Source organism: Mustelus asterias, chromosome 19 (genome assembly GCF_964213995.1).
Source record: "Mustelus asterias chromosome 19, sMusAst1.hap1.1, whole genome shotgun sequence".
NCBI classification, from domain to species: Eukaryota; Metazoa; Chordata; class Chondrichthyes; order Carcharhiniformes; family Triakidae; genus Mustelus; species Mustelus asterias.
Window position 1 is genome coordinate 44,761,241 of NC_135819.1, and position 15,366 is coordinate 44,776,606.

Below are 15,366 nucleotides of genomic sequence, written 5' to 3' on the forward strand. Positions count from 1 at the left end.
CAGCGGTAACAACTAAGTATTAATGATTTGTGTTGTCCTTGAATAGAAAGTTCACCCAGTTCATTAACCAGTGTCAAAGAAGTAGCCTTGCGATTTAGCCAAATTAAAGTGACTTTAGTGCCCCGTGACTTGAAAAGAAAATGACAAGTGCTGTCAGCTTTTAAAACTTGATGTTTTAATTTGGGTGGAAGACAATGCTGAAGAATGCTTTGATCTGAGTTGAGATCTCTTGCACCTGTGTGCTGCTCTTATTTCCATTGATTGGAATTTGCTTCCACTTCACGTTCATTACACTTCCCTCTTCCAGCCTGTTACTGTGACCGTCAAGGATCCGTTGATTCAGTCTGCGATCAGCTAACTGGAGAATGTCGTTGCCACAGAAATGTTGTTGACCGTGCCTGTGACCGCTGCAAACCCGGACATTATGGATTCCCGAGCTGTCGGCCATGTCGGTGTAATGGCTATTCTAATCACTGTGACCCTCAAACGGGAGCCTGTCAGAACTGTCGCGCATTTACCACTGGAAGTAACTGTGAACGGTATGAAGTGCAACATCTTAGCCTTAATACTGTTGCTGGTTTAATAATAATGGAGATCTACTAAATACGGTGGCGTAGTTCTATTGTTGCTGGACTAGTAATCCAGTAAACCCAGGGTAAGGACCTGGGTTCGAATCCCACCAGGGCAGATGGTGAAATTTGAATTCAATAAAAATCTGGAATTAGAAGGCTAATGATGACCATGAAACCTTGTCAATTATGGTAAAAACCCATCTGGTTCACTAATGACCTTTAGGGAAAGAAATCTGCTGTCCTCACCTGGTCTGGCCTACATGTGACTCCAGAGCCACAGCAATGTGGTTAACACTTAAATGCCCTCAAAGATGGGGAATAAATGCTGACCCAGCCACTGACGCCCATATCCCAAGAACGAATAATAAAATAAATACATTAGGAATCCAAACATTAATGTCAGCTGTACCCATTTGTTAGTGGATTGTTTTTTGAAATGATGGAAATCACAACTCTAAATGTCATTGCATATGACTCTCAAATGCCCTCTGAAATGGAGGATAGTTAGGGATGGGCAATAAATGCAGGCCCAGCCAGCGACGCCCACATCCCATAAATGAATTTTTAAGAATGCAACAGGAATAGTAGCAGCCAGCAAATAGTGCCTGCTATCAATATCATAGAAGACACAAGACATTGCCAATCTCAGTATGCTAATGGTTTCTTTAAATTATCTGATAGATCTCCATCTAAAGGATAGTCTATTCCTAACTGTACTCATTTTAATACTAGTAACAAAATATTTCTATTATCAACAGTTAATACTTAAAATGCTGGATCTTTGCTTCCTGTCGGCCAGCAGGATGTAAATGCTTGTTTCTCCTCACACTATGTGGATTAAAGTGCTGGTAATTTTAATTTTACTACCCTCCCACCAGGGGGATTTTCCAGTCCCACCAAAGCCAGTGGACTTTTGAAAGCTCACCTCATTTTTCAAGCCTACCCCCACCACGACGGGGCTACAAGGGTAGGTGATGGCCTAGTAGTATCACTAAACTATTAATCCAGAAACTCAGCTAAGGTTCTGGGGACCTGGGTTTGAATCCCCCCACGGCAAATGGTGGAATTTGAATTCAATAAAAAATACCTGGAACTAAGAATGTATTGATGACCATTAAACCATTGTCAATTGTCGGAAAAACCCCATCTGGTTCGCTAATGTCCTTTCATGAAGGAAATCTGCCGTCCCTACCTGGTCTAGCCTACATGTGACTCCAGAACCACAACAATGTGGTTGACTCTCAAACTGCCCTCTGAAATGGCCTAGCCAAGGGCAACTAGGGATCGGCAATAAATGCTGGCCAGCCAGCAACGCCCATGACCCACAAATGAATTTTTAAAAATTCCACCCCGTGCTTCTGTTTTTAAGACTGTTGAAGTTTCCTGAGAACATTGCCCACCAATCCTGATAAATCTGCATTGGTTTTATTTTATCCCTGTTCCGTAGCGTATTAATAATCAACTAATAACTATTGTGGATGTCTTCAAATGTTCCTAATCAATCACTTGTGATTTAAAACAATATTTCTGTCTTTGCAGCTGTAGTGAAGGTTACTATGGAAATCCAGCTTTAAATGAACCTTGTCGACCATGTCAGTGTCCAGACATTCCAAACAGTGGTCGTTATTTTGCTCATTCCTGTTATGAAGATCCTAGAACTGTACAATTCGTCTGTAACTGCCTTGAAGGCCATACAGGTGCAAAGATTATTGATAGTGTGTTCTAGCAAACATAAGTTGACAATGCAACATGACAGTTTAATTGTCTTAAAAGTCAGCTTCTAGGGACTTATAAGATGCATTTTTCTTTTCCCACATACCCTGAGCCATTCTGAGTTCCAGAGGTGCTTAGCACATCTTAAGCAAGTGACATTTTTACTTAATTACCAGCAAGTTATGGTGGCCACAGTTGAGCTGTATGTCCGCATGTGTATTTACCAACAGAGATCATTGATTAATGATCAAGAGCAGGGATCTTAGCTGATCTGAGCCTCAGGCACTGAGGCCAAATGTAGCTGTCCTACCAATGCCAGGTGACATTTGCAAATTAAAATGGACCTTCTGGTCCAAATGGTTGAGTCACAACGCTTTGTAACTTTTGTACAAAATGTCTTACCAAATGTACCATTTAGTAGCTTCTGCACTTTACAGTGCTTCATCATTGATTCTACCATCAGGCCCATTTGCATTGAGTTTAGTCAGTTGTCAACTGGCTTTACGATCGGATTTCCTGCCAAGGTCTTTCTGCATTTAAGGAAATCTGGATACTCTATTATTTATGCCCAGCAAGTCTCTGTTCTTTGGTTTAAAAAGAGATAATATCAACACAAAGTGAAGTTGAATTTTGATACCTCTTTCTGCCTTCGTCTTGACAGAAATTCACATTGGTGTAAGTGTTGAGAAGTGAGTGAGGAAGTAGTCTAGTTCATTGTGTGGCTTATCAATACAATGATATAATAAGAGATTTTTTACAACTAGGTTGATTGGCCATGCTAAATTAACCCTAGTGTCAGGGGGATTAGCAGGGTAAATATGAGGGGTTAGGGAAATAGGGTCTGGGTGGGATTGTGGTCAGTGCAAACTCGATGGGCTGAATGGCCCCCTTCTGCATTGTAGGGGTTCTATGATTCTATAGTTCTATGTTGACAAAATAAGCCACACTCTGTTCCTGGGATGATGTCATCAAAGCTGTTACGTTCAGTCCACAGAATGAATCCCATCTTTAGCCCCCAATTCCATCCTCTCCTTGGCAACTGTCGGAGGCTGAGCCAGACTGGTTACAACCTTGGTGTCATATTTGACTCCAGAGTTGAGCTCTGACCACATTTCTGTGCTATTAACAAGACTGCCTATTTTCAACCTCATAACTCTGTAATTGTGTGACTCTGCCTCAACACATCTGTTGTTGAAACCCTCATTTTTCTGTTTTTTCTTCTACACTTGGCTATTTCAATGCACCCCTGGCTCCGATGTCCTACCCTCCAAAAACTTAAAGTCATTCTCATAATGATTCAATTTTGAAATTCTCATCCATGTTTTCAAATTCCTCCACCTCAATCTCCTCTACCACTAATCTTGCCCAGACCTACAACCAACTTTCCCTGTAAACTGCATGGCCTTTTCCAAATGCTATGCAAAGATGGGCCCTTAAGTTATCATGCATTCCAAAATACAAATCAGTATATATGTTTCCTACAACCCTCTGAGGTATCTGTGCTCCTCCAATTCTCTTGAATGTCACCAATTTTAATCAATATGTCATTAGCATCCATAGCTTCAGCAGTCAAGGCCCTAAGCTTTAGAGTTTCCTTTGTATACTTCTGCATCTCTCATTCCTTCTTTGAACGTACCTCTCTGATGAAGCTTTTGGTCATCAGCTGATTTGCTGTCATTGATACAGCTGAGAAACTAAGATCAACAAAGTGTTTAAAATCAGGGTTAAAACGATGATATTTTTATTTTAACTATCTGTGAAATGAAAGAGAAAGGGGTAAATTCACAGTCAACTCGAGTGTGGATCAGACAATTGGTACCGCAGCTATAATCCCCACTTTTAACCTGAATTCCTACCAAACGTGGGTTGCTGCAGTGATCCCAGGGTTCCAGGATCAGAAAGTGGAAAGTGCCATGGAGGGAGGAGTTGGGGGGGAGGGGGGTGGGGGGGGGGGGGGGGGGTGTTGACAGGAGATACAAAATATGATTTGATAGCAAACTTATTATTTTTTACAAAGGTTGTTGGATTTTCATTTTCTGGAGCAAGGCATTTAACTCATGATTCACTTGACATCACTAATGGATTATCTAAGGGACATGCCACTATATTCAATTAGATTGGTTCCAAGGTAGAACTGCACTCGTATTAAAATTGTTTTGTCTTTCCGTTCAGGAACTCACTGTGAGAGATGTTCTCCCGGATTCTACGGAGTTCTGGCAGGGATTGGAGATCGCTGTTTGCCTTGCGACTGTAATAACAACATAGACAGGAGAGATCCAGACTCTTGCGACCAGCAGACGGGCCAGTGTTTGAAATGCCTGGATAATACCTATGGAGCAAAGTGCCAACTCTGCAAGCCAGGATACTATGGATCTGCTGTGAACAGGGATTGCAGACGTAAGATTCGGAGGAGGTTAATCAGTTTACTGAGATTATGCAAGTGGTCAAATCAAAGCTCAATACATCCTGAGGCAGCTGCAGAGTAGAATTTCATTAGTACATTTGTGGCCTATGCTTTGGAGTGCTGTTGACTGATTACTGTGTAACTAGTATTGTGTACAGGACAGACAGTTCAAACAGTACTGATTGCCTCTTATCACCTGTCCAGAAGCAGAAAGTGTTTGAATAAGTGTTTAATATGTATATAGCATGTCCATGTCAAGGAATAAACACAATCCATTTTCTTTACTGTGTACACTAAGACCAACACTTCATTTTCATTTGTTCCATTATTGCATTCATAAATTTAAATGTGTCTCCTTCAAAGAAATGAGAAAAAGGTTATCAAAGGCCTACCATTTTTTAAGATTTATTCATTTTATGCGAGTGTCGCTGGTAAAGCCAGCATTTATTGCTCATGCATAATTACCCTAGAAAAGGTGAAGGTGAGAGTTGGCATCAGGTAATAACCATCACGTTGCTTGACTGGTTTCTGGGAGAAGTTTCCCAATTTTGGCACCAACACAGAAGTTAATGACAAAAACAGAAAATGCTGGACAATCTCAGCAGGTTTGACAGCATCTATGGAGAGAGAATAGAGCCAATGTTTCGAGTCAGGATGACCCTGGATGCTGTCAGACCTGCTGATATTTTCCAGCATTTTCGGTTTTTGTTTCACATTCCAGCATCCGCAGTATTTTGCTTTTATCAGAAGTTAGTGAGGAGGACATGGCAGGATCGATGGGGCAGGGTTCTCCTCCCGTTGGCTAAGGTCAATGCGGAGTAATCCGTCCAGTTGTAGTAGTCTGACATAACTGAGTGGCTTGCTAGGCCATTTCAGAGGGCAGGTAAAGGTCAACCACACTGTTGTGGGTCTGGAGTCACATGTTGGTGGGCAGTGCCAAGGTGCCCCCTGGGCATTGGCACTTTGCCCCTTGGGCAGTGCCAGGAGCCCAGGCCAGCACTGCCAAGATGCCAATGTACAGGGAGCACACACCCCCCCCCGCCTTCCCCCCGCCACCCGACCCTCTGGGGGGCCCCTATTGCGCCCCCTTCATTCCAGCGGGGTTGGGCTGCTAGATCACCGAAAGTGGGGAGCTATAGTGAACCCCGCTGGAGTGAAACACTGTGGTGGTGGGGTGGGGGTGGAATGCTAGCAGGCCCAGAGATTTCAGTCCCAGGCCCGCTAATTGTATTTAAAATATATTTAAGTTTATATTTGAATAATATATGTGGCTCCCTGACGATTTCAGGCGTGGAGACGCTCATGGGGGCGGGACACCCAGCGCAGATACCGTGCATCGGGCGCCACTTGAATTTCCTGGCCTGCTGTGCTAATTTTTTAGTGCAGCGGGATGGGAGAATCGCCCCCGTTATTTATCATTCCATTTAACCACATAATAGCAGTAACTATATAATGACAAAAATAATTTATGACAAGCGAAGCACTTAGTGACAGTCAAAGGATGTGAAAGCCACCATAGGAAAACGCAAGTTCATTATTTATATGTTAATCAATCTTGTTATTGAATTATTATTTCAGAATGTGCTTGCAATGGCATTGGAGTCGACACTGGGCATTGTCTTTCTGATGATATATGTTTGTGTGATCAAGCAACTGGTCAGTGCCCGTGCTTACCCAATGTGATCGGGAGCAGCTGTGACAGATGTGCTCCAGGTTTCTGGAACCAGCCCAGAGGATGTGAGCCTTGCCATTGTGATCCTCGGAACTCTGCCAGCACTCACTGTGATGAGGCAAGAAGCATGTTTAACCAAAGATACAACATCACTGAAAGTGTAAAATGGCTAATTAATCATAGACTAAGAGCCATTTCTGAAGCAACAGAAAAGTGCTGAGCATAGCTTATCAGTCCAGTAGAGGGAACCATTGTTCAATCATTTAAACATGGCACTATATTGAATCTAGTATCACTACACCTGCCATAACACTCATTTAACTGGCAATTTAAAAACCTGTGTTTCACATTTCATTTTAACCTAGTTCCAATTACATATTTTCAGCTTACTGGACACTGTCAGTGCAAAGATGGTTATGGTGGCAAAACATGTTCCGAATGCCAAGATAATTACTATGGAGATCCAAGGGTGCTGTGTAAACGTGAGTATCTATTTCTCTGACAGCACCTGTGCACAGTTGGCTTAAATTGTTTAGAAAGATTCCAAAGATTCAGGACATTTTTGGAACCAAGGAAACAAAAGGGAATTGTCTTTAATTTTGTTACCAGTTAGTAACCGAGAACTTATGGAATGGATTTCAGCAGAACCTATATCAGTGCTTGTTTTGCCATTTATTTTCGAAGCTTTTTTTTGTCTGTCAATTGGACAGACTGTCAATGTGTCTCAACTAACAACCCATACTGTGTATGTTCTACATATTCCCACCATTGCATTAAAGAGAGTGGCACCGCCATAACCTTTTTGAAGTGTTATTATGACTCATTTTAACTCGCTTTCACTCGTACCTAACCATTGCGTCTTGCTCTCCGGGTACCATGCTTTATAAATAGAGTGATTGTCTCCGAACATAAAATGGCAGGATTAGCGAAACAATCTGAATCGGGGGTTTACCATCGATAGGAATAGGCCAAAAGCAAGCATCAGCTGCTTAATAAGCCATCGTGGTGCCAGAATATATACCTTGGAACATCAGTGGAGAAAAGTACACCATTTATGACTTGATCTTGTAATTCACTCACTATCAAAGCCTGCGGACTTAATCTATAGGGTGTTCCTAACATCACGACTCGAAATCTGCCTCTTTTCAGAATAGAAAGTGCACCTTTGCCTTTATTTGAAAGCCAGTGTTGCAGCTTGATGGGGAAACAATATGTTAAGGTAGAACAATGGTTATAAGAAATTAAGAACCGTGAACGAGAAGTGGAAATGTTCCTCAGCAAATGCAAACATGAGTAAACTGTGACTATACTCATTGGAATTCAGGCGAATGAGGGGAGATCTTATAGAAACATATAAGATTATGAAGGGAATAAATAAGATAGAAGCAGGGAGGTTGTTTCCACTTGGCTGTTTATGATGTTTCATTTTATTGTGTTAAATGGTAAAACAATTGGTAAAAAATTGCAGCATGCTGCTGTGCAGAGGGACCTGATTCACAAAAAGTTGGTTTGCAGGTGCAGCAAATAATTAAGAAGGCAAATGGAATTATGTCCTTCATTGCTAGCTGTATAAGGTGCTGGTGAGGCCACACCTGGAGTGCTGTGTACAGTTTTGGTCTCCTTACTTGAGAAAGGATATACTGACACTGGAGGGGGTGCAGAGAAGATTCACTAGGTTGATTCCGGAGTTGAGAGGGTTGGCTTATGAGGAGAGACTGAGTAAACTGTGACTATACTCATTGGAATTCAGAAGAATGAGGGGAGATCTTATAGAAACATATAAGATTATGAAGGGAATAGATAAGATAGAAGCAGGGAGGTTGTTTCCACTGGCAGGTGAAACTAGAACTAGAAGACATGGCCCCAAAATAAGGGAGAGCAGATTTAGGACTGGGTTGAGGAGGTAACCCAAAGGATTGTGAATCTGTGGAATTCCCTGCCCAGTGAAGCTGTTGAGGCTAGCTCGTTGAATGTTTTTAAAGCAAGGATAGATTTTTGAACAGTAAAGGAATTAAAGGTTATGGTGAGCAGGCAGGTAAGTGGAGCTGAGTCCATGAAAAGATCAGCCATGATCTTATTAAATGGTGGAGCAGGCTCGAGGGGCCAGATAGCCTACTCCTGCTCCTAGTTCTTGTGTTCTAATGTGTCCATTGAGCAGTACTTTACTCCTCATACATTTTGCAATTTTAACAGTCCAAGTCAAATGTGTTTCAGTTCTGAATTTTCATCCTGTTTCCTCCCATTGAAACGGTGACCCAGAATATCATGTCAATCACAAAACCTTATTCAGGAGGAGCATTTTAAAACTATCGTTCTTTCAATATTCCCCGTGCAGCCTGCAATTGCAAATTTGAAGGAACAGGGAGTCCTGCATGTGACAAGACGACAGGCACCTGTAACTGTCGTGAAGGCGTAACAGGAAAGCGTTGCAACAAATGTGCCTGGGGTTACTGCAAGGAGTTTCCAAAATGCACACCGTGTCATCCCTGCTTCCAGTTGCTGGATGAAGAGATCTGCGCCTTGACCTCAGCAACTGAAAGCTTGGCCAACAAGACCATCTCTGGGCCCGGAGTAAAACTAGGCCCTTCCTTTAATAAACGGTTTAAGGAGCTGAAAAAGAAAATTGCTGCGGTAGCCAACATTCTGAATGACTCCGTTATTTCCCCTGACGCATTTCAACAGACAATGGATTATTTTTTAAATATCAGGTAGCGTACTCCATTTTATATGACTGCACGGATAAAGTATTCATTGATTATAACGCACTAAGTTTTATAGCCCCTCGCAATGGGATAACTGTGCTTGCAATTTTAAATCTACTGCAGGGGCCAACCTTACTTTAAATGTAACAAGAGACTAGCAATGCAATTGTCTGCTCCAGTGATTAAAGTGAAATGGAAGCTCTAGTATGATGTGCTGGAATATTGTAGACAAGTTCTAACCCAGTCATCATTTTTAGCTGGAATGCATCACATACTAAGCATCTTTCCCATGCATCATAACACACACTAAAACCTACACTTGCATTGAGTTTTCTGCTTCAACCTTGTCCATGACTGCGCTATGACGTGGTGACAACCTACACACTAAAGTCAAAGTTTAAAGTTTATTTTATTAGTGTCACAAGTAGGCTTACACTAACACTGCAATGAAGTTAGTGTGAAAATCCCCTAGTCGCCACACTCCGGCTCCTGTTTGGGTACACTGAGGGAGAATTTAGCATGGCAAAAGCACCTAAACAGCACTGTGGGAGGAAACTGGAGCACCCAGAGGAAACCCACGCAGACACGGGGAGAATGTGCAAACTCCGCAGAGTCACCCAAGTCAGGAATTGAACCCGGGTCCCTGGCGCTGTGAGGCAGCAGTGCTAACCACTATGCCACCGTGCCACCCTAGCCCTCTAGCAGTTAGTTTGTGGGAGTTTTTTAAATTAATTCAGATTGTAGGCAAAGGTCTTCTGGTAATGGCTGCAGGCTGTGAAGAATATTTTACAGTATTTGCATAAATAAAGGAAAAAATGTTGAAACATGAAGGAACTAGTTGAAAAACTGGCTGAATACATTTCTCCAGTTAATGAAAGATGGCTCAGAGACTGTGAGTCTTCCATTTATTTTATTTCAGGATTTACTTTACTTGGACAATCACATGTCCTGCATCTAAATAGCTGTGATCCTTCTGTAACACGAGGCGAGAATGCAGTGAAAGTAGCTTGGGCCCAGACAGGGCCAGCTATCCTGCTCTGCCCAAGAACTTTTGGGGACTACAGGAATCACCACCCCACCCCATCCCATCCAAAAAAAACAGTGGTGTGGTCATTGGCCAGGGCACCAGGCCTGAAATTTCCTCACCCCAGGACATTGGTGAGCTGGTGAAAGCAGCCAATGCTGCTGGTTGGGGCAGCTACCTGGGCTGGCTGGCTGACAGGCCTGTGTCAATTAGATGCCCTTCCAGCACAAAACCACAAACGTAGGCAGGGGCTTTTCACACTAATGTCATTGCAGTGTTAATGTGAGCCTACTTGTGACACTAATAAATAAACTTTAAACTGACACATTATGGATGGGACATTCCAGTCCCGCTAGAATCTGGTGGAATTTTCCCTGTATTTGGCAGAGTGCGATAGTGGATAGAAAAAGTAGTATTGAAGCCGCTAGCACCAATGATAGCTTTCTCCGCCGTACCACTGGGAACATTGAACAAAAATGACAAGAGGTGGGTCCCATGACTTCAAGTTCGTGGGGCGGGCTCAACTAGTTACTCAATAACAGGGGGCAGGTGTGGGGTAAGGGTGATTCAGGTTTGGAATAATGAAATGTAAATATATTACAATGATGTGGAATGACACATGTGGAAATCTATTCATTGTATACATTTCCCAACGTCTATGCAGCACATCAGCCACACTGCTCTGTAATTGGGGAGGTGTAGGAAAGGATTGAAGCTCACATGACTGTCAATGTACAAGCATTAAGAGTTTTGTGGTTATTGTTATGGTTCAGGTCAGAAACTCCAAACTGTTTTATGGAGTTGCCTGGATCATAAGTTTTGCATCTTGAATGTAGCTAGGATAAGCATGAGATGTTTCACTTCAGGTATGATTCAAATGGCCCACTAGGGAGCTTTTATCAAACAAAGTTTATTCAAGAATATAGTTAACATGTATAGTAAGGATATTAGCAATAACTTCCATCAATTACCAACAAAACAAAACAACCACAATAATGTATAACCCTTAACAAATATATCTAATATGATCCAATCACACCAATCCCTTTTCAAAGGTTTAACACAGCAAAGACTAATACTCACGTGATACTGGAACTGAGTCCTTTGGGTGAATGCTGCAGGTCTTCTGATACACTCAGAACAGGTTGAAGTCATAACAGCTTCTCAGGACACCAGAGAGACTCTCTGGTCAAACAACCAACAGTAGATTTTCTACTTCAGGAAGGCTTTCACCTAACTAGCAGAGTTCCCAAAACTAGGGAGAGAGAGAGAGAAAGAGAGACAACTCTTTCCAGCTTGATGTCCCTTCTAACACTAGACTAAAGAGCAGCTCAAAACTGAAAACAAAAGAGATCCTGTCACCTGACCTGCCAACCACTTCTTCTAACACCTTTCATGGCAAAGCCATAAAAGATCCCACAGTAAAAATAAACAAACCCCCATTTAAGCGGCAATAAAAGGACATCTCCAGACAAGCTGGTGCCCTAATGAAAAAGCAACTGAAGCCAAAAAGGCCAGCTTACAACTGCAGAAAACACGATGTAGAAAGAAAACTCTTAAAGGTACAGTAACATCACATCATTAATTAATTTAAATTACACGGCAGCTGGTTTCTGGTCCCAATCCACCTATATTGGGTGACAGCTTTGGCAAGATTGTAAAAAAAATTGAATGCAGCACATACAGTCATAACGTGAGACACAAGGTGTTTGCTAATGCATAACCGCACAGTAATTGTCCACAATGCATTTATCTGTTATGTAATAATATGTTTAATAACTTTACAATTTATTTGCCATGCAGTGAAACCAAAATGCAGATTGATCCAAATGTGAATATTACAAATGACACCAGGGAGCTTAATAGAGACATTGATGATCTTGAGAAGGAAGTTGACAAGTTCATTCAGGACATGAATAGATTCAGAAACAACCCCCGAATAAAAGCTTATATAACGGGTAAGTGGAAGAGCCATTAAATCAACATTCCTTTGAAGTATATCCATGTCAAATGAATGCTGGACTTAGTTGATTAAAATGGTGATTATTAAAATTAAAGTGGTTCATTGAAATAACCATTTTACAATTCTGTTTTTAAATGTCCAAATGATGTCACTTGGGGGAGGATGTTAATGCTTTAACTATATGGGGTCAACTGGATCTGCTCATAGATAAACAAAGAACAAAGAACAATACAGCACAGGAACAGGCCCTTCGGCCCTCCAAGCCGGCGCCACTCCCTTGTCCAAACTAGACCATTCTTTTGTATCCCTCCATTCCCATTCCGTTCATGTGGCTATCGAGATAAGTCTTAAACGTTCCCAGTGTGTCCGCCTCCACCACCTTGCCCGGCAGCGCATTCCAGGCCCCCACCACCCTCTATGTAAAATACGTCCTTCTGATATCCGTGTTAAAACCTCCGCCCCCTTCACCTTGAACCTATGACCCCTCGTGAACGTCACCACCGACCTGGGAAAAAGCTTCCCACCGTTCACCCTATCTATGCCTTTCATAATTTTATACACCTCTATTAGGTCACCCCTCATCCTCCGTCTTTCCAATATAGATGAGTTAGAAACTGGCCACAATGTAATTATCTTTTTCATTTATTCTATTCGCAGGATGTGAGCATCACTGGCTAGGCCGGCATTTATTGTCCATCCCAAATTGCCCTTGAGAAGATGGTGGTTAGCCATCTTCTTGAATCACTGTAGTCCATGTGATGTAGGTACATTCATCTGTTGTTAGTAAGGGGATTCCAGGATTTGAGATCCAAGATACTTACTAAGAGAACAAAGCCAGAAAATTCTACAGTTTTAAAGAAACCAAAATAAGTTTTAATATGCAAAGTCAAAAAAAAACAATTTACACTATCCATCTTATACTCTTAACATTCAGATTTAACATGAGAAATGTGTAAATTAACGGGCAAACTGTGATCCAACAGACCACATTGCACAACAAATGGCAAATGTGACTAATACAGATCCCACAGATTTCTCAGCACCCACCCAGATGTTAGGGGTCATTACACAATCTCATTAAAACTCTGCCTTCCTCATGAGGAGTTCACTTTCAAAGATAATGAGTGGGATTTTCCGGCCGCACTCGCCACAAGGCCGGAAAATCCTGCCCAAGGTCAACAGACTTTTGCATGGTCCGTGTCCCACCCGCTATGATTCCTGTGGCGGGCGGGATGGGAAAATTCCGCCCCATGCCTCTGAATTTACTGCAAAAGTCATTCCAACTCAGACTGCCTCAACGACTGCTCACCTCTTCTCCTGAGACTACATTCCACTGGCTTCATTCCAGCACTGACTTAGATGCAGGAAGGATGTTTCCGATGGTGGGGTGTCCAGAACCAGGGGTCACAGTCTAAGGATACAAGGTAGACCATTTAGGGCGGAGATGAGGAGACATTTCTTCACCCAAAGAGTGGTGAGCCTATGGAATTCATTACCACAGGAAGTAGTTGATGCCAAAACATTGAATGTATTCAAAAGGCGGCTGGATATAGCACTTGGGGGGAATGGGGAGAAAGCAGGATTGGGCTATTGAGTTGGATGATCGGCCATGATCGTAATGAATGGCGGAGCAGGCTCGAAGGGCCGAATGGCCTCCTCCTGCTCCTATCTTATATATTTCTATGCTAAAGGCCTAAATTCCAGTTCTTCAAGCATTCTAAGCAGCACATCACTGCTCCAAATGATTACCTTTTCCCCCAACAGCCACAGTCACCAACCTTCCACTCAGTTCAGTTTTCCAGGATTCCCTTGAGCCTTCACTATCTGCAGGTTACCAGTAGCAGCATTTTTGCTGCTTGGAGCCTCTTTCTTTCGTTCTCTCCCAAGTGGTTTATCTCCCTGGTGGTTTCCTCCCAGTGGCTTCTTCCCCATGGATCCAATTTTTACAGATGCACCATAGAAAGCATCCTTTCTGGGTGTATCACAGCTTGGTATGGCTCCTGCCCTGACCAAGACCGCAAAAAACTACAAAGAGTCATGAACATAGCCCAGTCCATCACGCAGATCAGCCTTTCATTCATTGACTCTGTCTATACTTCCTGCTGCCTCGAAAAAGCAGCCAGCATAATCAAGGAACCCATACACCCTGGACATACTCTCTTCCACCTTTTTCCGTCGGGAAAAAGATACAAATGTCTGATGTCACATACTCACCATAGCTTCTTCGCTTCTGCCATCAGACTTTTGAATGGACCGACCATATATTAAACTGATCTGTCCCATCAACCTATAATTTGCAACACTATATTCTGCACCCACCCCTTCCCTTCTCCCCTATGTACTCTATGAACAGTATGTTTTGGCAGTATAGCACGCAAGAAACAATACTTTTCACTGTATCCCAATACATTAATAATAAATCAAATCTCCCTTTGGGACCTGTCCCTGAATTCCTTCTCTCTGAGGTCCCTCCTCTTCTCTCTCCTCGAGACTCGTCATGTTATGATACCAAAAATCCTGGGTCTCGTGATCCTTGTTTTTGCTCCGTGGAGGCGCACTTCCGATGTCCCAGATGGCTGAGTCCTTCCACTAAAACAACAAACTGGAGCGTACGCAGCCTGTCACCTTCTTGCACTCTGTACATGCCCAGAACTCTCAGGTCTGCTGAGAAATAGAGTCCTCGGCCTCTGCCCGGAATAAGGTAAGTTTCTATATTTTAACACCTGTTTCCCCTGTGAGAAAGAAAGATTTGTCATAGAGATGGTGGCCGGAATCCTACAGCCATTCACGTCGGCAGGATTTTCCCATCCCGCTGCAGTGAACGGAGATTTGGCTGGGCGCCAAATTCTCCGACCTCGCTGCAGCGGGAACAGCCGGTAAGATCGCGACTGAAATCTTTACGATGGCTTTGTAATTCCTTCACAAGTCCATAACATCACATCTTAAATCTTATTACATACTATACTCAGTTAAGTTTTTCATTCTTTCCACCATTACACATCTCATATTTATATATATATAGTCATAAATCCAAACAAAGATTCCTATTTATCAGGTTGCATACAGTACCATATTAATAGCATTTTTTACAGGCCCCTTTGCAACAAGAATGTTTCCTGATAGCAGTTGACAGCAAACATATTGAATAGAGCGGTGTCATAAAATATTCACACTTGCTTTACAACCCACTCATGGAAGTAACAACATCCTGTCACAAGCCTAAGGCAGGTTAGGTGTTGCTTGATTTATTCCGTACTTAAGCCGTAACTGTTTTATTTGCTAATGTCCTTGAAACTCAGCTGCACAGAACAGAAGC

At 42.5% G+C, this 15,366-nt stretch overlaps 1 protein-coding gene across 1 annotated transcript in view; it reads left to right on the forward strand.

Moving 5' to 3' along the window:
• The window catches only part of lamb4 (laminin, beta 4), a 103,230-nt gene that overhangs the window by 64,371 nt on the left and 23,493 nt on the right, over window positions 1-15,366 (forward strand). The window contains exons 21-27 of the mRNA XM_078234709.1: window positions 308-539; window positions 2,112-2,269; window positions 4,458-4,682; window positions 6,268-6,479; window positions 6,747-6,843; window positions 8,697-9,069; window positions 11,891-12,045. Coding sequence (XP_078090835.1) covers window positions 308-539; window positions 2,112-2,269; window positions 4,458-4,682; window positions 6,268-6,479; window positions 6,747-6,843; window positions 8,697-9,069; window positions 11,891-12,045 — 1,452 coding nt within the window. The remainder of the gene's footprint in view (window positions 1-307; window positions 540-2,111; window positions 2,270-4,457; window positions 4,683-6,267; window positions 6,480-6,746; window positions 6,844-8,696; window positions 9,070-11,890; window positions 12,046-15,366) is intronic.